Raw genomic sequence first — 23,629 nt, forward strand, 5'->3', positions numbered from 1 at the left:
CACTCATCTGACCAATCCATCTGTATCCTCCTGAAACCGAAGACCTTCTTCCTCACTATTAATCACCCTACCAATCTTCATGTCATCTTCAAATTTACTTATAACCTCCCCCCCAACATTCTCATCAATACTATTTTTATATATATCATGAACAACAAGGGACATGGCACTGATCCCTGTGGTACACCATTGAACACTGATCTCCAGTCACACAAATAACATTCTAACCCCACCAATTGTATCCTACCACTTAGCCAGTTTTGGATCCAACTTGCCACTTAGAATTTACAGTGCAGAAGGAGGTCACTCGGCCCATTGAGTCTGCACCGACCCTTGGAAAGAGCACCCCACCACGCCTCCACCCATCCCCATAATCCAGAAACCCCACCTCAGCTTTTGGACACTAATAGGCAATTTAGCATGGCCAGCCCACCTAACCTGCACATCTTTAGACTGTGGAAGTAAACGGGAGCCCCCGGAAGAAACCCACGCAGATATGAGGAGAACATGCAAACTCCACACAGACAGTCACCCTGGATCCCGCGTGCTTTTGCCTTCTTTATCAGTTTCCCATGTGGGACCTTGTCAAAGGCTTTGCTGAAATCCATATAAACTACATCAACTACACTTACCTTACCTACACACCCGATCACCTCCTTGAAAAATTGAATCCAACTTGTTAGACATGATCTCCCTCTGCCAAAGCCAAGCTGACTATCCATGATCTCCAATTCAAGATTCTCTCCTTCAGACTCTGCACAGACAGTGACCCAAGCCGGGAAACGAACCCGGGTCCCTGCCCTGTGAAGCAACGGTGCTAACCACTGTGCTACTGTGCCAAGGAACAAATGCCCTCATCAGCTTCCAAAATGGAAAATCGATTTGAGAGCGGGACCCAAGGGGATTCTAGCACTCTGATTCTCTTGGGCTGCCTGGTGGTCACCCCTTCTCTTGTTCAGTTCCCTGAGCTGCAATGTGACCACCTCTGTAAACGTGCTATCTATAATTACTATAAGTCAATTCTCGCAGTTATGCTAATAATCATGTCCTGACAATACAAATGCCTGGAGGTAGCTTCACATCATTAATGCTACACACAGATTGTAACATACATTTGATTTTCCATTACTTTTAAAAATGAAAAGTAATTTTAATATGCACAGAACGGTATTGCTACTGGCATGAGTGCAACATGGATCATGCAAATGAAACTTCAGACCTTAAGTGACCGAAAGTGGTGGGACTTCCCTGAGGTCTGCTTTCAGGGTTGATGAGCTGTATTGAAACCTCGGAGGATGGCTAAAAATTGAGAATGAGATTTCAATCAATCATTTGGCAAGGTTCCAATGCCACAGAAAGCTCTCAATGAGGATCAGTTGGAAAAGATTACGGTTAGACCACTTGTTTTGCTGACAACAGTCTCTAGTTTGGGGGGGGGGGGGGTGGTGACTGAAAAGGGGGGGGGGCAATTGCAGGAAATAGCAGCTCTCGGGAATGACATTTCCCCTTGCTCCATGTAAAATCCGAATGCTCTCCTTTTTGATAGCACTTCTGGACCGCATCCACACAGGGAAAACTGGGGAAGCAGGCACACCCTATCCTGTTCAGGGAAGCCCAATTTAACTGATGTGATTCTAAAGCATGTTAGGTTTCTCATTACTATATTCAAAGGGTTCAATGTCTGTTTCAGGCCCCTTTGTTTGGAAAAGTGGTCAACTTAATATTGGGTCGGACATCTTTCAGATGTCCTTGCATTCGATGATGAACTCATAAAACAGGTGCAGCAGTGTCCAATTTCTGTCCTAAAGTTGCTTAATGGTTAGCCTATATATATATCCATTAAAACCATTATTATTCCACACAAATATTGTCGCTGCAAGTTCCAGACATACATAAAATGTGCACTGCACTATACAAGAGAGCTTGGTGAACAGAATAGTACAATACAACAGAGGTCACTTTGGTTTGAACACTTATACTTCTAATTGCATCTGTGAAAATTGAAAGTAACATAAAAATAGTCAAGTCGTAGTGACAGCCAAACTAGTACAGGATACCTGCCAATGCAAAACAGAAAGACTAGAAGCTTTTCAAACGTACCTCAGTTTTTTGCCTCCATCTGTAATCTTTGCTTTATTGAGGAATCCGTTTTTCTCCAGTGGTTGCAAACACTGAAATCAACAGGAAAGGATACAAATGAAAACAAACCAAATAAACAGTGAATATGACTGAACTAATTTGTTTTGTTGTATTCAGTGATATCAAGGTCAGCTGATCAGGCAATCCAAGATGCATTTCTATATTTAATGATCCATATATTGGAAGCAGTGAACATTTTTTTCTGAGCACATCTGGATAATGATTTAAAAAATCACCTGTCCTATTGATGAAGAGAAGTGTTGCATTGTTTTCCAGAGGCGACATTAAACCAAGGGTCTGTCTTCCCTCTTGGATGGAAATTAAAAACAGGGGTGTCATGGACATCATTTACCCCTCAAGCAATATCATTCAAATGGATTTTCTGGTCACATTGCTGTTGGTGGGAGCTTGCGGCATGTAAATTGGCTGCCACGTTCTCTAGCATTACAATAATCACTGCATTCCAAATGTATTTTGTTGGATATGAAGCACTTTGGCATATCCCAAGGTTGTGAAAGGTGCAAAGTGAATGAATGTTCTTTCTTTCACAACTTTCAAACTGTATAATTAGGAAATAAATTTGTAACTGAAGCTCTTTTTACTATTCGCTGCAAAACTAATGTTTTCACGTCTGACTTTACTGGTGGCATGGCACACATTTTAGAAACTGATTTAAGCAAGAACACGATTCATCGGCAATCCAGCTACACTGAATTGTGTGAATAACTTCAGGCAGAACTAGGGTGGAATCCAAAGTATCCGCAAGTGTCTGCACACACGGGTAACATAAATAGAATATTGGTAACCTACAGCTGATGACTTTTGGCATTTTGATGTTGATCGCTGCTTGTAGGTGGAACAGCAAAAACAATGAGAGAGTCCCAGAAAGACAGAATAGGAGATGTCAGTTGGAGGGAGGAGGCACGAGGGTGCCAATAATTGGGGACATGAAAGGAGTGAGTCCAGTCTGGTCAGCTATGGTTAATTCTTTTTTTTTTATAGTTAACTGTGGTAAACCACTGTTACTGTATTATATATGTTGTGGTAAACCACTGTTACTGTATTGTATATATTGTTTTTTTTATAGTTAACCATGTCCGCACACCAAAACTTCATGTCACAGCGTGTATCCTTGAAGCGATCAACATGTCAAAAACAAGCCCCCTAAGAGCATGAAATACCATTTCCTATTGTAAAGTGACATGGGCCCTTGTCACTTTCAATGTGCTGGTGGAATATTGAGGTCAACAGTTCCAGGTAGAAGAAATTGATGCTGGAACAATCTCGACAGCATGATTAGCGTTTGTTGTACTCTACTTACTTCCAGACATGAACAATGGCCTGGAAATATATCTCTATTGAGCAAACCGCACTTGCACATGCCAGAACGAGTTACAGTCTCTCTGTCTTTTTCTTTAACAGATATACGCCTCCAGTTTCCCCATAGGTGATAGAAATATATTCAATCTGGTGACATGTAAACTAGTTCTTCCAGTACAGGACACTTACAGACTGATCCACCATTCCGATAATTTCTGAAAGATTGTGCTGAGAGTGGTTTCGTCTATGACGGGACACCTGCAAGACAAAACCAAAAGGACATTTAAAACTAAGTGTCCTCAGTGCAATTTTTAAAAATGTTATTGGGAAGAAAGGTAAATATGGCCTGCTTTCAGGTGAAGGGGTCATGATGCACAATTACCCCACAGCAGATCCCACTGAGGCAGGCGGCACATACACCTTTCGCTGCCCAACTCAGAGACATAAAGTACCCAGCCCAGTGCAAAATGCACTGCTGACTGGTGCCATGCTAGCAGGGAATTTAACAAAAGACCCAGGTGTACCCGTGACTCACATGACTTACAGCTACCCTGCACTTTCTAAAGGCAACTTGCCCCTCTTAAAGGGGTGATGCCCCCAGGCTACAGCAGCTGCTGGAACAGACTCAGGAAGTGTTTGACTGAAGGAAAAAGACTGGCAATCATTGAATCATAGAATTTACAGTGCAGAAGGAGGCCATTCGGAGTCTGCACCGGCCCTTGGAAAGAGCACCCTACTTAAACCCACACCTCCATCCTATCCCTGTGACCCAGTAACCCCACCTAACCTTTTTGGACACTAAGGGCCATTTAGAATGGCCAATCCACTTAATGCACATCTTTGGACTATGTGAGGAAACCGGAGCACCTGGAGGAAACCCACTCAGACACGGGGAGAACGTGCAGACTCCGCACTGACAGTAACCCAAACCGGGAATCGAACCTGGGGCTCTAGAGCTGTGCAGCAATAGTGCTAACCACTGTAATGAAGCATCCAGTCAGGGAAAGGGCTCCCAGGTTCTGTGATGTGACACTGGAGGCCTTAGTGATGGAGCTGAAAAGGAAGAGAGCTGCCAAAATACCAGAGAGAACCAGGATTACTTCAGGTATATACTTTGAAGGAAATTGGAGGAAGTGGTCAGGGTGGTCAATGTCTGGCCCTGAGGGTCTGACTGGAGTGCTGGAAAAAGTTCAATGATCTCACATGCGTGGTCAAGGTCAGTGAATGCATCTTCTCATAACATCTCCTACTCTGCCAACATCTCATGCAGCTCAAACCACATCACCCCATCATTCACCCATCATGCCAAGCTTCGCCTCATGTATTTACTAATGCTGTCTTCCTCACACCTACCTCTCATAACTTCCACATACCGCCAGCAACTCAACTGTAGCAACACATCACCCAAATATTTTGCAACATTCTCAATTATGTTCTTACCTCTCGATTGCAAGAGATGATCATGGGGAACTGTCGGGAACAACTGTGAGATATATAGACACACCTGTTTCTCCTGAGACTTTTGGAGGAGATGGTGCCCCACATTATAAAACCAGCAGTCACTGAACCCCGTACATATAACATCACTGGGGGTGTTTATGATGATGGTATGTTCCTGCCTAATGGTCCTTTGCAAATCCCATTTTACCGTCATCCCACTCCCACCTGGCTGCCACTTCCCACATCCCAATGCTCCCTTCTGCATTTCTGATTTCAGATTTACCTCCTGGCCAGCCAGTGCTATCTCACCCTGAAGAGCAAAAGCAGCAGCATACCTATGATGAATATATGCACCTCGGTCTAACAATCACAGCCACCAGCTCAAATCCTTGCAGTGGAGTATGCTAGAGAGTAGTGTTGAGTTGGAATCAGCACATGGTAGGTCACTGATGTTAGGGAATCAAATATTTGATGATTTCTCTTTGTCTTGTGTGTTTTTTTTAAATTAGCACCTGTGAGATGACCTTTGGTTGACTAGAAATTGTAACATTCAAGGTACAGAATGTAGCAATGGTTGATATACCCAATCCTGTCTAGGAACCGACTGTTCAGCTCAAGGAGCAGAGTTAACAGCAGCTGAAAACGACAGTCAGCTCCATGCAGCTGAATTCCTGCCACGAGCTCTGTGCTGCTGATGGGCTTGTTGCTTAGGGAAGCCTGGGGAGCCATCGGTAGCTTCATACTGCTAATCGATGAGGCTCACGGAAACCCAGGAGCAGTACCTTCTCAGTGTAATTGGGGATATAGGGCCTTGGGGAAATACAGAATCAGTGTTGGCAGCGGTGTGACTGAGAAGTTGGAATTTTACCTCTGTTTGGACACTGAAGTGTGTGGCTGGCCGACACAGTGGGGCAGCACGGTGGCACAGTGGTTAGCCTCACATCAGGGACCCAGGTTTGATTCTGATCTTGGGTGATTACGATCAATGGATTGGAGGGTAGCTAATGTAACCCCACTTTTAAAAACGGAGGGAGAGAGAAAACAGGGAATTATGGATTGGTTAGCCTGATATTGGTGGTGGGGACAATGCTGGACAGAGGGGGAGAGAGAGATTGAAAGAACTTTAAGCCTGTTTCTTCTGGCCTGAAATAGTTCACTCATTATGTATTTCCAGGGGGTTTTGGGTGGGTCTTTCTGTGACAGCCATTGTTTTGATATCCAGCACTTAGCATTTTAATGCATCTTACTCAGACAGCGATGAGTTTTGATGGGTCTGAATTATAGGAAGTGTCGCGAATTCACGCTCCCCTGAGGGTAATTTGTTTGCTTTTCGCCATTCCCGTGGAAAGATGGCCTTGCATCTTTAAACAGTTTGTCCTGTCTCAATTCAAATTGCAAAATTTCCAGTCAGTTGAAAGTTGAAAATCATACTTTCAAAAAATAAAGGGTCATAGGTAGGTGACAGGCGGTTACATTCCTTGTGAAGAAGACAGTTTTAAATAATTTTTCTGACTCCCAGTAATGACTAAGAAAATGGTTGCTGAGAAAATTGAGGCATCTGCCTTTGACGTGTCTGCCACTTAATGTGCAGTTTGTGGTGCGTTCAACCACAATTTGCCGATCATACCCAAACACCCAGTATTGAGTTCTATTAAGAGTCCTCTTCCTCCTCACTCAGTGCAAAGCTTCCCCTCTCCAATGCTTCTGCTCTCCAGCAGAGGGCAGCAGAGAGGAGCCGCTGATTGGCTGTTGCAGGGAGAATTTGCATCAGTGCATTGCGGTCACTGTATCCAGAAGGTGTACCTGAGCAAGACACCCTCCGTGTTCAAGTGAAGTCAAGCATCCAGCAGTGGACAGCAGAGTGGAGATGCTGATTGGCTGTTGCGGGGAAAATTTGCATCAGTGCATTGTGGTCACTGTATCCAGAAGGTGGTTTGTGGAGGAGCTGTTGTCAAGTGACAGTTAAACCCCAAACACGTTTTCAGTGTTTCCCTCCTTACCTCCTCCTCTAACCAAAAACAACAATCACTGTAAGGATCCCAGCCGAGTAAAGATCAAGAGGGAGACTCGAGGGCAGGTAGAAGTAGAAAAAAGTTAAACCGTGACATCACAGCCAGCAGGTAAGTGATTGGCTGGTGACTGGTAAGTAGTTTTTCTTTTCCCTGAGGTGTGTTGAAAAGGTAGTGGTTTTTATATTTCAATTTTTTTTAATAGTGTGATTGGTAACAATTTTTATTTTTTGTTCTTTTTCATTTATCTATTATTTGATATTATAGTTGGACTAAGTTAAGCTTAAGATTAAAAATGGCAGGAGATCTCAGACCTGTGTTATGCTCCTCTTGCTCAATGTGGGAGCTCAGGGACATGGCTGATGTCCCTGGCTCCTTCACGTGCGGGAGGTGTGTCCAGCTGCAGCTCCTGTTAGACAGCATGACTGCTCTGGAGCTGCGGATGGACTCACTTTGGAGCATCCGTGATGCTGAGGAGGTTGTGGATAGCACATTTAACAAATTGGTCACACCACAGATTAGGATTGCTGAGGGAGAAAGGGAATGGGTGACCAAAAGGCAGAGTAAAAGCAGGAAGGCAGTGCAGGTGTCCCCTACGGTCATCTCCCTCCAAAACAGGTATACCGTTTTGGATACTGTTGGGGTAGATGGCTCACCAGGGGAAGGCAGCAGTAGCCAGGTTCATGGCGCCGTAGCTGGCTCTGCTGTACAGAAGGGCGGGAAAAAAAGTGGAAGGGCTATAGTCATAGGGGATTCAATTGTAAGGGGAGTAGACAGGCGGATCTGTGGTCGAAAACAAGACTCCCGAATGGTATGTTGCCTCCCAGGTGCATGGGTCAGGGATGTCTCAGATCGGCTGCAGAACATTCTGAAGGGGGAGGGTGAACAGCCAGTTGTCGTGGTGCATATAGGCACCAATGATATAGGTAAAAAAACAGAATGAGGTCCTACGAGCAGAATTTAGGGAGTTAGGAGCCAAATTAAAAAGTCGGACCTCAGAGGTAGTAATCTCAGGATTGCTACCAGTGCCACGTGGTAGTCAGAGTAGAAATGAAAGAATAGGCAGGATGAATGCGTGGCTTGAGAGATGGTGCAAGAGGGAGGGGTTCAAAGTTTTGGGACATTGGGATCAGTTCTGGGTGAGGTGGGACTACTACAAATTGGACAGTCTACACCTGGGCCGGACTGGAATCAATGTCCTTTGGGGGTGCTTTTGCTAACGCTGTTGGGAAGGGTTTAAACTAATGTGGCAGGGGGGATGGGAACCAAATGAGGAGGTTAGTGGACAGTAAGGAGGTAGTAACTAAAGCCTGTGAAGAACTAGAAGTCATGAAGTCACTGTGACTAAGGGGAAGAGTAAGCAGGGAGCAGATGATGAACGCAAAGGGACTGGTGGTCTGAGGTGCATTTGTTTGAATGCAAGAAGTGTAGTAGGTAAGGCAGATGACGTAGGGCTTGGATTAGTACCTGGGAGTATGATGTTATTGCTATTACTGAGACTTGGTTGAGGGAAGGGCATGATTGGCAACTAAATATCCCAGGATATTGATGCTTCAGGCAGGATAGAGAGGGGGGTAAAAGGGGTGCAGGAGTTGCATTACTGGTCAGAGAGGATATCACAGCTGTGCTGAAGGAGGACACTATGGAGGACTCGAGCAGTGAGGCGATATGGGCAGAGCTCAGAAATAGGAAGGGTGCAGTAACAATGTTGGGGCTGTACTACAGACCTCCGAACAGCGAGCGTGAGATAGAGGTACAAATATGTAAACAGATTATGGAAAGATGTAGGAGCAACAGGGTGGTGGTGATATGAGATTTTAATTTTCCCAACATTGACTGGGATACACTTAGTGTCAAAGGTCTAGATGGAGCAGAATTTGTAAGGAGCATCCAGGAGGGTTTTCTAGAGCAGTATGTAAATAGTCCAACTCGGGAAGGGGCCATACTGGACCTGATGTTGGGTAATGAGCCCGGCCAGGTGGTTGAAGTTTCAGTCGGGGATTACTTTGGGAATAGTGATCACAATTCCGTAAGTTTTAGAATACTCATGGACAAAGAAGAGAGTGGTCCTACAGGAAGAGTGCTAAATTGGGGGAAGGCCAACTATACCAAAATTCGGCAGGAGCTGGGGAATGTGGATTGGGACCAGCTGTTTGAAGGTAAATCCACATTTGATATGTGGGCGGCTTGTAAAGAGAGGTTGATTAGAGTGCAGGACAGACATGTCCCTGTGAAAATGAGGGATAGAAATGGCAAGATTAGGGAACCATGGATGACAGGTGAAATTGTGAGACTAGCTAACAGGAAAAAGGAAGCATACATAAGGTCTAGGCGACTGAAGACAGACAAAGCTTTGGAAGAATATTGGGAATGTAGGACCAATCTGAAACGAGGAATCAAGAGGGCTAAAAGGGGTCATGAAATATCTTTAGTAAACAGGGTTAAGGAAAATCCCAAAGCCTTTTATTCATATATAAGGAGCAAGAGGGTAACTAGAGAAAGGGTTGGCCCACTCAAGGACAAAGGAGGAAAGTTATGCGTGGAGTCAGAGAAAATGGGTGAGATTCTTAACGAGTACTTTGCATCGGTATTCACCGAGTAGAGGGACATGACGGATGTTGAGGTTAGGGATAGATGTTTGATTACTCTAGGTCAAGTCGGCATAAGGAGGGAGGATGTGTTGGGTATTCTAAAAGGCATTAAGGTGGACAAGTCCCCAAGGCCAGATAGGATCTATCCCAGGTTACTGAGGGAAGTGAGAGAGGAAATAGCTGGGGTCTTAACAGATATCTTTGCAGCATCCTTGAACACGGGTGAGGTACCGGAGGACTGGAGAATTGCTAATGTTTTCCCCTTGTTTAAGAAGGGTAGCGGGGATAATCCAGGCAATTATAGACCGGTGAGCCTAACGCCAGTGGTAGGGAAGCTGCTGGAGAAGATACTGGGGGATAGGATCTATTCCCATTTGGAAGAAAATGGGCTTATCAGTGATAAGCAACATGGTTTTGTGCAGGGAAGGTCATGTCTTAATATAATTCTTTGAGGAAGTAACAAAGTTGATTGATGAGGGAAGGGCTGTAGATGCCATATACAGGGACTTCAGTAAGGCATTTGATAAGGTTCCCCGTGGTAGGCTGATGGAGAAAGTTAAGTCTCATGGGGTCCAGGGTGTACTAGCTAGATGGATAAAGAACTGGCTGGGCAATAGGAGACAGAGAGTAGTAGTGGAAGGGAGTTTCTCAAAATGGAGAAACCAGTGACCAGTGGTGTTCCACAGGGATCCGTGCTGGGACCACTGTTGTTTGTGATATACATAAATGATCTGGAGGAAGGTATAGGTGGTCTGATTAGCAAGTTTGCAGATGACACTAAGATTAGTGGAGTAGCAGATAGTGAAGGGGGCTGTCAGAGAATACAGCAGAATATAGCTAGATTGGAGAGTTGGGTGGAGAAATGGCAGATGGAGTTCAATCCGGGCAAATGCGAGGTGATGCATTTTGGAAGATCCAATTCAAGAGCAAACTATACGGTAAATGAAAAAGCCCTGGGGAAAATTGATATACAGAGAGATCTGGGTATTCAGGTCCATTGTATCCGGAAGGTGGCTACGCAGGTCGATAGAATGGTCAAGAAGGCATACGGCATGCTTTCCTTCATCGGAAGGGGTATTGAGTACAAGAGTTGGCAGGTCATGTTACAGTTGTATAAGACATTGGTTCGGCCACATTTGGAATACTGCATACATTTCTGGTTGCCACATTACCAAAAGGATGTGGATGCTTTGGAGAAGGTGCTGAGGAGGTTCGCCAGGATGTTGCCTGGTGTGGAGGGCGCTAGCTATGAAGAGAGGTTGAGTAGATTAGGATTACTTTCATTAGAAAGACGGAGATTGAGGGGGGAACCTCATTGAGGTCTACAAAATCATGAGAAGTATAGACAGAGTGGATAGCAAGAAGCTTTTTCCCAGAGTGGGGGACTCAATTACTAGGGGTCATGAGTTCAAGGTGAGAGGGGAAAAATTTAAGGGAGATATGCGTGGAAAGTTCTTTACGCAGAGGGTGGTGTGTGCCTGGAACGCATTGCCGGTAGAGGTGGTAGCACGATAGCATCATTTAAGTGGTATCTAGACAGATACATGAATGGGCAGGGAGCAGAGGGATACAGATCCTTAGAAAATAGGCGACAGTTTTAGATAGAGGATCTGGATCGGCGTAGGCTTGGAGGGCCGAAGGGCCTGTTCCTGTGCTGTAATTTTTCTTTGTTCTTTGTATTTCCAAGTCTTGCTGCAGCCCAAAGGAAGTGAAAATTCAAACCCCCAATAATGCCAGGAGGCTTGGTCCTGACAGGCATGAAGCTTCTCTGACCTCCTTTTCAAAGTCACGTATTTGCACCATTGTGACTCCGAAAACACATTCCAAACCCCTCCAATAGCACTCAATGCATTACTTCCACTCACTCCACATCTATACCTTGAGCTTCCGCAAGGGGTGCATTTAGGAAACTGTGCCTGGAAAGAGCTGGACACTGCAAGTTTTAACCCAAGTGACGTTTATACCCAAATTTCCAGATACACTTATGAGCATTAATCTGAATGTCAAATCTCCCTTCAATCAGCAGAATTGAGCAATGTAAACAGATTACAGACTGAAACCTGGCCAGTACGACTACAAGAGTTCACTGAATTATGTTAATTTAAACGAATAATATGTTGAAGTAATTGCAGTGGTTGAAGAAATAGGTGCATCAATGGTTTCAATTGACTGCAGGTCACAGGTCTTATGCACCACCACCAGCTGATCAATTGGCTGAAATTGAACTAATTTAAATTGGAATTTAAAGTAATTGTACCATCAGTATCAGAAACATACAAGAGGCTGATCACTGAAGCTACAGGTCATTAACAATGGATTAATACGATGATAGTTGCTTGTGCACCCCAATTTTGAACGCAATGTGATGAAGTAACTAAAGGAAATTTGCCATTCTAACCAGTGGGCAGAGACTGCTTCAAATGAATTGACTTCGGAGTCAATATAAAAGATCCTGGAAATCCGAGCGTAGTGATTGTGGGATCATTCACTTCAATTATAAATTCTCCAATTGTTTGTAGTTTGTCAGTCAAAGCATGTGAAAGCCCAATTTTGTTTTAAGGCTCTCATTCTTCAATTATCATAAAGTAAGTTCCTTGATTTTGCATGTTTAATTGAATTAAGTGAATTATTATTTCACGTATCACAGCTCATGTCTTAAGTTTGATGAAGTAAAATCAATACAGTCTGGTATGTCAGTTGTGCCTTATGTTCTAATAGTCTGCTATGATACTACAGATACAGTGTGTGGAAATAATTAGTTGCGCCAACTTTCGGTTCATCATGTTGAGTCCCTGGCCTTAGACATGATACGGCATGAGCCGGGTTTCAACATTGGATTTTCCCTTCTTCCGACACATCATCTTATTTTCATTTGGCATCCACACAAATTACTATTATTGGTGTTGACTATTAGATATAATTTCATGTCTCTTGGATATTTTAATGAAAGTTTAGTGTCATCCATAAATGGTAATTTAGCAATACCCAGAGATATTTCTTGTTATTTTACAAAATGCACTCCTTAACATCCTCAAGTATCAAAAGCCATTGGAAAAAACAAAACCAATTGCTTATAGTATATTATGGTTCTAATTATTAAATGAGTGAAAGCAATGTCAGTATAAGAAAGCATTATTATTTGGATTTTAATGTAAAGACTCTTTCTTCTCAAGCATTTAGACTGGAAAAAAAAAACCATTCCCCTTACAATCTATTTTGCCGAATATTATTCATGCATAATATCTCAGTTATAGTTTGTTATGTGACATAGCTTTGTCCCCCAAGTGTTTTCTTACTCCTATTATTGTTCTGCGTCTTCAGCAAGACAGCTTCCAAAAGAAATAGTGTAGTTTCTGGCAGCTGTTCCTTCAGGGAATTGCAAAAGTGTCAGTTTAAATTTTATACATACTAAACCTTTTTACTGAAGTGTCAATTCACTGTCTTAATACCATATTCACTACATAATTTGCACAGATAAATATGAAATATGTTATCCACTGTGCTTTGATGCATGTTACTCTGTACTACATATTTGTTCTTCCATTAACTCCTACCAGTTTACATCTTGTACTCGATCCCTAGTTTTCATGAAGTATTTTAAAAATTATTTTCCTAGTTTTCAGGTTGTCTCTCCTCATTACTACTGCTTCCTCCTTCCCTTATTCAAGAAATTAAGCTGATTTTGGATGAAAGATTCCTCTGCAGTCAGCTTGCTGCTTTGCATTCATGATCAAATTTTACCCCATCAATAAGCCCGTTTCAGCATTGACCAGATTCTTCCATTTAAGGCAAATAAGTTTGTGTGCGTGGGGGCTGCATGGTGCACAGTGGTTAGCACTGTTTCCTCACAGCAGCAGCGACCCGGGTTCAGTTCTGGCATTGGGTGACCACAGTTTGCATGTTCTGCCCGTGTCTGCGTGGGTTTCCTCCGGGTGCTCCGGTTTCCTCCCCCATTCCAAAGATCTGCAGATTAGGTGGATTAGCTATGCTAAATTTCCCCTTAAGTGTCCAAATGTTAGATGGGGTTGTAGGGATGGGGTGGGTGATTGGGCCTGGTTGGGGTGCTCTTTCAGAGTGTCTACGCAGACACTTTGGGCGGAATGGCCCCTTCTGCACTGTAGGAATTCTATAGTTTATAACAGATTTTGCAGTTTCTTGGTCAGAATCTAATGCTCCACTGTAAAATGTTCAAATACATATTTCTGCTGATGGTTTAGCCAATTTGGAATGAAAAGGGTCAATGTTTTCCCAATGTAACAGATCACAGTCACAGGTAGAATGCCAGATATGAGAACGGTTTCCCCCCCCCCCCCCCCCAAGAGGTTCACGATGTGGGCATCGTATAATTCTAAAATCTTACAGCGCAGAACATGGCCATTCAGCCCATCTTGACTGTGCTTACTCTGTGAATGAGTGATTCTGCATAGTCCCACATTCTCATCTTTTGCCTGGAATCTTATAATTCCTTATCCTCTGTCCGACTCCCTTCTAAAATAATATATGGGATCAGCTTCCACCATATTTTCAGGCAGGGATTTCAGACCCTGACAATGTGGCTGAAAATATTTCTCCTCATCTTATTTTGGATCACATGCCAGTGATTCTGAATCCAAGAACTTTGGTTATTGATGTACTAGCCAGAGAAAATATTTGTTTTGTCTGTCTGCTCTTTCAGTGTTTCTATAAGCTCCCCACATTTTCTGTTGCAAGGTGAACAGTCCGATCTTTTCCAGACTCTCCTCATAACTGAAGTTCATCATCCCTGGTACCATCCTGGAATACCTCATCTATACCATTTCTAAGACTTTTATATTTTTCTCAAAGTATGTATGGTCCACAAAACTGTCCTCAATACTCCATCTGGGGCTAATGTTTTATAAACTTCTAGCATAATTCCTGATTTTATCATAGATTATCATAGAATTTACATTGCAGAAGGAGGCCATTCGGCCCATCGAGTCTGCACCGGCTCTTAGAAAGAGCACCCCACCCAAGGTCAACACCTCCACCTAATCCCCATAACCCAGTAACCCCACCCAACACTAAGGGCAATTTTGGACACCAAGGGCAATTTATCATGGCCAATCCACCTAACCTGCACATCTTTGGACTGTGGGAGGAAACCGGAGCACCCGGAGGAAACCCACGCACACCACGGGGAGGATGTGCAGACTCCGCACAGACAGTGACCCAAGCCGGAATCGAACCTGGGACCCTGGAGCTGTGAAGCAATTGTGCTATCCACAATGCTACCGTGCTACCCACGGTACACCAACATTTGTAAACACCAACATTTGTAAACCCAAATAACTCGTATAATTCCTTAACTGCATTATAAACTTGCTGTACCACTTTTAGATATGGGCTCCCAAGCTTGCTCTGCTCATCTATACCATTGAGAATCATACCATTTATAGTATTTATTGTATTTTCCCTATTAATCCTCCTGAAATGCAGCACAGCACACTTTTCTACTTTGAAATTCACAAGTTATGCTTTTGCTCTTTTCACCACCCCATCTATGTTGGCCTGAAAACCAAAACTATCCCAATCACGATCTACTACTTAGCCTAGTTTTGTATCATTTACAAACTTTATGTTACTATTCCTCAGAACTGAGTCTAGGTTATTTATAAAAATTGCAAAGAGTTAAAGACCCAACAGTGACCCATGAGGAATATTAGAACTCTTGAGTTCCCAATTTGAAAAACGTCATTCACCACCACACTTTGCTTCCTTTCACCTAGTCAATTTTGTATCCACACCACAACTTTCTCTTAATTCCATGGGTTTCTATCTTCTTAATATGCCTCCTGTAAGGCACACTGCCAAATGTCTTCTGAAAGTCGGCACGTAGAACATCAACTATCTTAATCAATCTTCTTTGTTACTTCCAATCAAATTAGTCAGAGCAATTTGCCGTTAACAAATTCATGCTCACCAATTGCCTCACCAATGCTTTTCCCAATGAAAGTCTCCTCTGTCCCTGTTAATGGTTTCCAATAACTTTGCTATCACCAACAGGCCTGGTTTATCCCCACCCCTTTTCTTGAATAATGTATAACATTAGCAAGCCTTCAATCCCCAAACACTCATCCTGTACTCAATGAGGATTGAAATATTGTGACCAATGCATGGCTTTTTCTACATTTGCTTCTTCAGGAGCCTAAAATACCTTCCAGCTGAAGCAGGTAATTGGCCAACATTCAGCCATGCTAATTTTTAGGTAATAAATAATTGCTGTGACACAATTTAGAGTACTTTATTGGGTCAATCTGATTGGGGTGCACAAAACAATCATTTACTGATAAAGTTTTGAACTGAGTCCATCAAACAGATCACCACCTTACCCAATTAATCAAATACCCCGGTGAAGATAATAAAACATAGATAAAACTTTGAAACAAATCAAATTAAACTCCAGGATTTACATTATATTTGACTTAGAGTCACAGAGGTTGACAGCATGAAAACAGGCCCTTCAGCCCAACTTGTCTGTGCCGCCTAGTTTTTACCACTAATATAGTCTCATCACATCAATCTTTATTGTCACAAGTAGGCTTACATTAACCCTACATTGAACTCAAGTAACAGGGAAAGAATAAGCTGAAATAAAACCAGCACCGCTGATCCTTATTCCAGGTTTTGAAGAACATTTTACAAGAGTTCTAATCAACTGCGGAGGACCATTGCTGAAAACGCAAGTGGAAATGGAAAGTTGTTAACTATTATGGATATGTCCACCAGGGTTCCTGCAGCTATACTACTATTACAGCCAGGCCGCAGAATGGCCGGGTCCATGGCCACAGATGCGCATGGCAGTGCGCCGGCCACGCCATGCAACATGGTGCCGACTTCACGCGGACCCGACCTGCCAAACACTGATCCCCTCTAACACCCTCGCCACCTCTGAACAACCCCCCCACAAGTCCCCCCAGCCCCGCTGCAGCTCCTCATGTCAGCGGAATGCCCCCCCCCCGACTATGGCGCCGCTGGACACAGTCCGCAGCCGCCACGCGAGATCCCTGACAGTTGTGGGGACACGCGCCCCCTGACGTCGGGGGTTCAGCCCATCGGGGGCGGAGCATTAGGGGAGGGCCTCAGGTGACATTTTGAGGCTGTCCCAAAGGCATGCTGCGTACTCCCCGAGTACGCCGTTTTTAAGGGGGCGGAGCATCGCAAAAGAGGCAGTGCCCCCGTTTCCAGCGTAAAATAGGATTCTTGGCCAATCGGCAAATGCTATTAAGATCCATTTGCATTTATTTACTGTGATGAACGGTTACTGTAACGCTGTACCCTTGTCATCTTGGAAGGTGATGTCCCCTTTAAGACCGGGCTTGGAACCCTGGGGAACTCCGCCTCTTGCTCCGCCCATCTGGGAGCCGTATATAAGGGGCCGCCTTGTGGGCGGCGTAGCTGTTATCACACGTCTCGGCACCAGTCTAGTTCTTAGTTTATTAAAGCCTTCTTTACCGTTCATACTCTAAGCGTCGTTATTGAGGGTACCACATTTTAATAAACTAAATTACATCAGGATGGACACAGGCCTAAAACCAGAGAAGCTCAACCTGGAAGCACGGACACCGGAGGCAAAGGAAATTTTTTAATACTGGCTCCGATGCTTCGAGGCTTACCTGGACTCCCCAGAGACTCCCATCCTGGGGCTGCACAAGCTGCACCTACTCCACGCCCGGGTGAGTCACAGAACCTCCGCCACGCTCGAAAAGGCGACGACTTATGAAGAGGCGGTCGAGATACTCTGCAAGCGGTTAGTCAAACCTATCAGCGAGGTGCACGCCAGGCATCTGCTCTCTACCTGCCGGCAGCGGCTGCTCGAAAACGGGGCAAAAGACCTCCAGGACACGCTAACGTTTGCCTCCTCGCTGGAGGTGGCCCGACATAATTTAGGTACGTACCCCGCGGACTCTGCGAGTCCCCCCCGGACATCCTCAGACTCGGCCATATGACAGGCCTGCGCCACGCGGCGACCCGCTCATCATGGGGGCACACCGTGCTACTTCTGCTGGCAGGACCAGCACAAACGCTCACGCTGCCCAGCCCGCTCTGCGATCTGCAGCGACAGCGGGAAGAAGGGGCATTTTGCGAGGGTCTGCCTGGCCAGACCCAGGGGCCAGAAGAACAAAGAACAGCCGGCCCAAATATCAGGCTCTCAGGCCCGCAGGCCTCACAATGCGGCTGCGCACCGACTCAACACGCCCCCTTCTGATGCGTCATCAGCCTTGTGCGAATCATGGGAGCGCCCATCTTGTCGGCGGCCATCTTCTCGACCCGACAGGCGCAGCCGATGGCGGCGGCCATTTTACGAGTCCGACGCGGCTGAGGACTCGGACTACCCGCGAGTGGGAGCGATTACCCTCGACCAAACCCGGCCAAAACACCTGCAGAACTCTATGATGCAGGTCCAGGTCAACGGGCGTGACACTGCATGCCTCTTCGACTCCGGGAGCACGGAGAGCTTTATCCATCCTGAAACGGTAAGGCGCTGCTCCCTGCACACCCATCCCGCGTCCCAAACCATAGCGCCCGCATCCGGGTCCCACTCGGTACAAATCAAGGGGTACTGTATCACGGATCTCTCGATCCAGGGCGCCAAATACACCCGTTTCAAATGTTATATCCTTCCCCACCTCTGTGCCCCCCTGCTGCTCGGACTGGATTTCCAGTGCAGCCACCGAAGCCTGACACTGAAGTTTGGCGGACCCTTGCCCCCCTCACGGTATGCAGCCTTGCGTCACTGAAAGTCGCACCCGCCTCGCTATTCGCGAACCTCACTCCCGACTGTAAGCCTGTCGCCACCAGGAGCCGGTGGTACAGTGCCCAAGATATGACTTTTATCAAGTCAGAGGTCCAGCGTTTACCGGGAGAGGGGGTCATCAAGGCTAGCAGCAGCCCTTGGAGAGCACAAGTGGTGGTAGTCCGGTCCGGGGATAAGAAACGGATGGTCGTGGATTATAGCCAGACCATAAACCGATTCATTAGCTTGATGCGTACCCCCTTCCTCGCAAAGCGGAAATGGTCAATCGGATCGTCTTTTCCACGGTCGACCTCAAATCCGCTTACCACCAGCTCCCCATCCGACCAAAAGACCGCCCATCTACTACCTTCGAAGCAGTTGGCCAGCTCTTCCACTTCCTCAGGGTCCCCTTCGGCGTCACAAATGGGGTCTCCGCCTTTCAAAGGGCGATGGACCAAATGGTGGACCAGTACAGTTTGCGGGCTACATACCTGTACTTGGACAATGTCACCATCTGCGGCCATGACCAGCAGGCCCATGACGCAAACCTCAAAGTTCCTCCAGACCGCCCAAGCCCCTAACCTGACCTATAATGAGGAAAAATGTGTTTTCCACACAACCCGGCTAGCCATCCTCGACTATATCATGGAAGTCAGGGTCCTAGGTCCCGACCCCGACCGCATGCGCCCCCTTAAGGAACTTCCCCTCCCCCGCAGCCTCAAGGCCCTCAAACGGTGCTTGAGGTCTTCTCCTACTACGCCCAGTGGGTCCTCAAGTATATGGACAAAGCCCGCCCACTCATAAAGACTCCCACTTTTCCCCTCTCGGCTGAGGCTTGATTGGCCTTCAACCGCATCAAGGCTGATATCATTAAGGCCGCTATGCGTGCGGTGGACGAAACATGCCCCTTCCAGGTAGAGAGCGATGCATCAGACATCGCCCTGGCTGCTACCCTCAATCAGGCAGGCAGACCAGTAGCGTTCTTCTCCCGAACCCTCACCGCCTCCGAGGTTCGACACTCTGCAGTCGAGAAGGAGGCACAAGCCATTGTGGAGGCTGTGCGGCGCTGGAGGCACTACCTCGCCGGTAGGAGGTTCACCCTCGTCACCGACCAACGGTCGGTCACCTATATGTTCGATAACAAGCAACGGGGCAAAAGAAAAAACAATAAAATTTTGAGGTGGAGGATCGAACTCTCCACCTACACGTACAATATCAAGTATCATCCAGGGGAGCTCAACGAGCCCCCAGATGCCCTGTCCCGCGGCACATGCGCCAACGCGCAGGACGACAGTCTGCAAGCCATCCACAATGACCTCTGTCACCCGGGGGTTACACGGCTCGTCCATTTCATCAAGTCCCGCAACCTACTTTACTCAACCAAGGAGGTCAAGGCCATGGTCAGGGCCTGCCAGATCTGTGCAGAGTGCAAACTGCACTTCTACCGGCCAGACAAGGTTCGGCTCGTGAAGGCCTCGGGGCCCTTTGAGCGACTGAGCGTGGACTTCAAGGGGCCCCTTCTGTCCACCAATCGCAATGCCTATTTCCTCACCGTTATCGATGAGTTCTCCCGCTTCCCATTCGCCATTCCCTGCCCCGACATGACCTCAGCCACCGTGATAAAGGCACTGCACAGCATCTTCACCCTGTTCGGTTTCCCCGCTTATATCCACAGCGACCGGGGTACATCGTTCATGAGCGATGAACTGCGTCGGTATCTGCTCAGCAAAGGCGTCGCCTCGAGCAGAACGACCAGTTATAACCCGCGGGAAACGGGCAAGTGGAGAGAGAGAACGCAACAGTGTGGAAGGCTGTCCTTCTGGCCCTACGGTCAAGAAGTCTCCCAACTACCCGCTGGCAGGAGGTCCTGCCCGATGCCCTACTCTCCATTAGGTCGCTCCTCTGCACGGCCACGAATGAGACCCGATTCTCTGTCCCGGGATGGAGAATCATGCCCATGAGGGGCAAATGGCCAAACAGGAAACATTGTAATAATCTAATAATCTTTATGAGTGTCACAAGTAGGCTTACATTAACATTGCAATGAAGTTACTGTGAAAAGCCCCGAGTCGCCACATTCCGACACCTGTCCGGGTACACTGAGGGAGAATTCAGAATGTCCAATTAACCTAACAGCACTTCTTTCGGGACTTGTGGGAGGAAAGCGGAGCGCCAGGAGGAAACCCACCCAGACACTGGGAGAACGTGCAGACTCTGCAGACACTGACACAAGCCTGGAATCGAACCTGGGACTCTGGCACGAGGAACAGTGCTAACCACTGTGCAATCATGCCACCCATTGTGCTACCGTGTCACCCATGTCTATCACAGATCAGTGGGGCTATACAAATCATAACTTCTAGTGGCAAGGAATTTGAAAGATGTAGACAGACATATCCATAGATATTAAAGAGATTGAACATTATAACAGCCAGCACCCTCATTTGGGAAGTAGGCTAGTTTTCCATCCGACAGTCAGACAGGCCAGTTCCATCTACAATCCGAGCCATGAAGGCCTGTTCCATCTAACATTTCGTGCCACGGCATATTGCAGATATTCTCCTCAAAGACAAGTTTTGTGCCTTCGCTGAACCAGCAAAAGACTTGGTAACCGAGGCGGTATTATGTAGTAACTAGTCCCTGGATTTCACCTGATAGAGTTACAAAAAATGGTTGTTGCTTGGGAAAAGGGGTGTCTCACTGAGTTCAGGGAACGTTGGCATATTTTGTAAACCAGAGGGAACTTCAGATAAAACGGTGTGATTAGTTATAAATATATTTAAGTGTCATTTTGTAGATTAGTCTTTAATCATGTGCTTTTCTCTTTGTCTTTTATGTTAATAAATATTCTTTATCAATAGTTTACACAACAACTGGTCTTGTTCCTCGCTGGGTTATACATTGTTACTCTCATAATTCCAAACAAACATTCACCATAGGAACCAGTGTTTCAAGTTATCGTCCATGGTTTTGAGACACTCTCACATGTAACATCAGCGAAGTTCGTAAGATCAGGTCAGAGGCTGGGAATTCTCCAGTCTCCCCAAAGACTGTCCACCACATCCAAGGTTCAAGCCAAGCGTGTGATGGAATACTTTCCCATAACCTCCGCCACTGAGAAGGGCAGGAGGTGCATCAGAACATTAGAACCTGAAAGTTGTTTCCAAGCCACACACTATCCTGACTTGGACGTATATCACTGTTTTTCAATAACAGTAGTGTGGGTGTACCTACACCACATATCACTGTCAGAGTGAGACAGCAAAGAGTGAGTTTGGGAATTTGAATCTAGGTGGGAATTCAAAGCTGGGTGGGGAGGAGATGCTTTTTATCCCTAGTAAGTGATTGGTAAGTAGTTTTTCTTTTCATTATCTAATTTATTTATTTTTTGGAATTGCAGTTGTTTAAGTTTACCTAAGCTTTAAGACATGCCAGGAGATCTCAGACCCATGTCATGCTCCTCGCGTGCAATGTGGGAGCTCAGGGACACGTCCACTGTCTCTGGCTCCTTCACGTGCAAGACGTGTGTCCAGTTGCAGCTCCTGTTAGACCGCTTGACGGCTCTGGAGCTGCGAATGGACTCACTTTGGAGCATCCGCGATGCTGAGGACGTCGTGGATAGCACGTTTAGCGAGTTGATCACACCGCAGGTGAACGGTCCTGAGGGAGATAGTAAATGGGTGACCAAAAGACAGAGCAAGAGTAGGAAGGCAGTGCAGGTGTCCCCTGCGGTCATCTCCCTGCAAAACAGATATACCGCTTTGGATGCTGTTGAGGGAGATGGCTCAACAGGGGTAGGTGTGAAAGTGATTTTAACAACAAACAGTCCATACACGTGCTCGAGCCCCTATAACTCGTCTGTGCCCCGCACCCGTGCCAACTTACTCAGTGTCTAATTGTTTGGCCTTACGGGCCCTTTGACTACGTCTAGGTGGTTCCCCAGATGGTACAGCAGAACTGGAGGTGAACTCCTGTGACTTGGGATCTCTTTGGTGGCCGTTTCCTGGGGCGGCCCGGCCTAGATGGGCTAAGCTGCGGCTCGGGCGACTGGGATGGCGAGCTGCCAGCCTGTCCTGCCCGCTGCCCACCAGATGCACCTGGGACGGAAGGGGGGGGGAGTCCGAGGTGTTGCGGTGTTCCGGGACCTCCCCTACAGGGGGACCCGGGACGGGCCCCAGCACCTCCTCCTCCCTCGGGGTGCCCGATGGCCCCCGGGCCTCTACATGGGTTGGTGGTGCGAATGGACCTGCCATCCGACGCCCCTCCGACACCTGGCGCTGCCAGACCTGGAGGCCCATCCTGGTATCGACAAGGGTCTGCAAGTTGGCAGCCATGGAGCTCAGGGAGTTGGCCATCCCCGTCTGTGTCTGGGCGACGCCGGCCAGCACCTGGGAAATGGCGCCGATGCCCTCAGCGATGGACTGCTGAGACTCTGACACCGACACGCCCATTGCCTCCACCGCGGATGCCACCCGTGCGGTTTTGGCACACATGACCAGCACCACTCCCAGCTCCTGGACGCGGGTGGTCTCTTCCACCTGCGACTGCAGCCGCCGCAAGCCGGCCGTCACCCCCTTCGATCGTCCCTGGTTCCGTGACAGCATCGGGTCTATGGGTGGGTGTGGTAACTCCAGGAACACGGGACCCGTCTGGGCAGCAGATGTTTGATTGCGCCGGGATGCCCTCCGACCTCCCGACCCCTCGGCTGCTCCTATCGCCATCTGCTGTACCGGTACGGCTGTGTTGTGCGCACCAGTGAGTGTACCAGAAGCCTCATCGCTAAAGTGCCCAACCGAGGTGAGTGTCTCTGCGATGGTGGACGGTGTTGGAGACAACAGTGGCGTTGTGTCGTGCTCATCGTCCGACCCAGAGGCCATGGTCCCCTGGGGTGGCGGTTCCTGTCCACCCGTCCCCTGTGTGTCAGTGTCCTGTGTGTCGGTGTCCTGTGTGTCGGTGTCATGTGTGTCGGTGTCCTGGGTAGGGGTGTCCTGGGTAGGGGTGTCCTGGGTAGGGCTGAACTGGGTAGGGCTGTCCTGTCTCGGCTGTGATGGGGGCCTGTGGCTGCCCCCCTCGTTGCTGGGTGTCGCACGCCTGCGTCGCTGCACTCTGATGAGACGGGGGCGTCATCTCCCTGTTGCTCTGGGCCTGTCCCTGTCTCGTGGCCGCCCTGGGGCGTCCTGGGAGCGGTCGGCATCCGCGGGGACGGGTGCCTCGACTTTTGGTCCAGCAATACACAATACAGCATGCATGGTTAGACACGCAGGCGGTGATCGGGGGATATGGGGGAGGGGATATGGGGGGGGGATATGGGGGAGGGGGAAATGTGGGGTATGGGGGAGGGGGGTATGGGGGAGGGGGGATGTGGGGGTTATGGG

At 47.1% G+C, this 23,629-nt stretch overlaps 1 protein-coding gene across 3 annotated transcripts in view; it reads right to left on the reverse strand.

Moving 5' to 3' along the window:
- Positions 1-23,629, reverse strand: part of arhgap15 (Rho GTPase activating protein 15) — a 1,048,441-nt gene that overhangs the window by 788,773 nt on the left and 236,039 nt on the right. For 2 of the 3 annotated variants that reach the window (XM_072471649.1, XM_072471663.1), the window contains exons 4-5: positions 3,649-3,717; positions 2,101-2,171 (exon numbers count right to left, since the gene is read on the reverse strand). In XM_072471649.1, coding sequence (XP_072327750.1) covers positions 2,101-2,171; positions 3,649-3,717 — 140 coding nt within the window. The remainder of the gene's footprint in view (positions 1-2,100; positions 2,172-3,648; positions 3,718-23,629) is intronic. The other variant, XM_072471657.1, reaches the window with a different exon arrangement.

Source organism: Scyliorhinus torazame, chromosome 2 (genome assembly GCF_047496885.1).
Source record: "Scyliorhinus torazame isolate Kashiwa2021f chromosome 2, sScyTor2.1, whole genome shotgun sequence".
Lineage (NCBI taxonomy): Eukaryota > Metazoa > Chordata > Chondrichthyes > Carcharhiniformes > Scyliorhinidae > Scyliorhinus > Scyliorhinus torazame.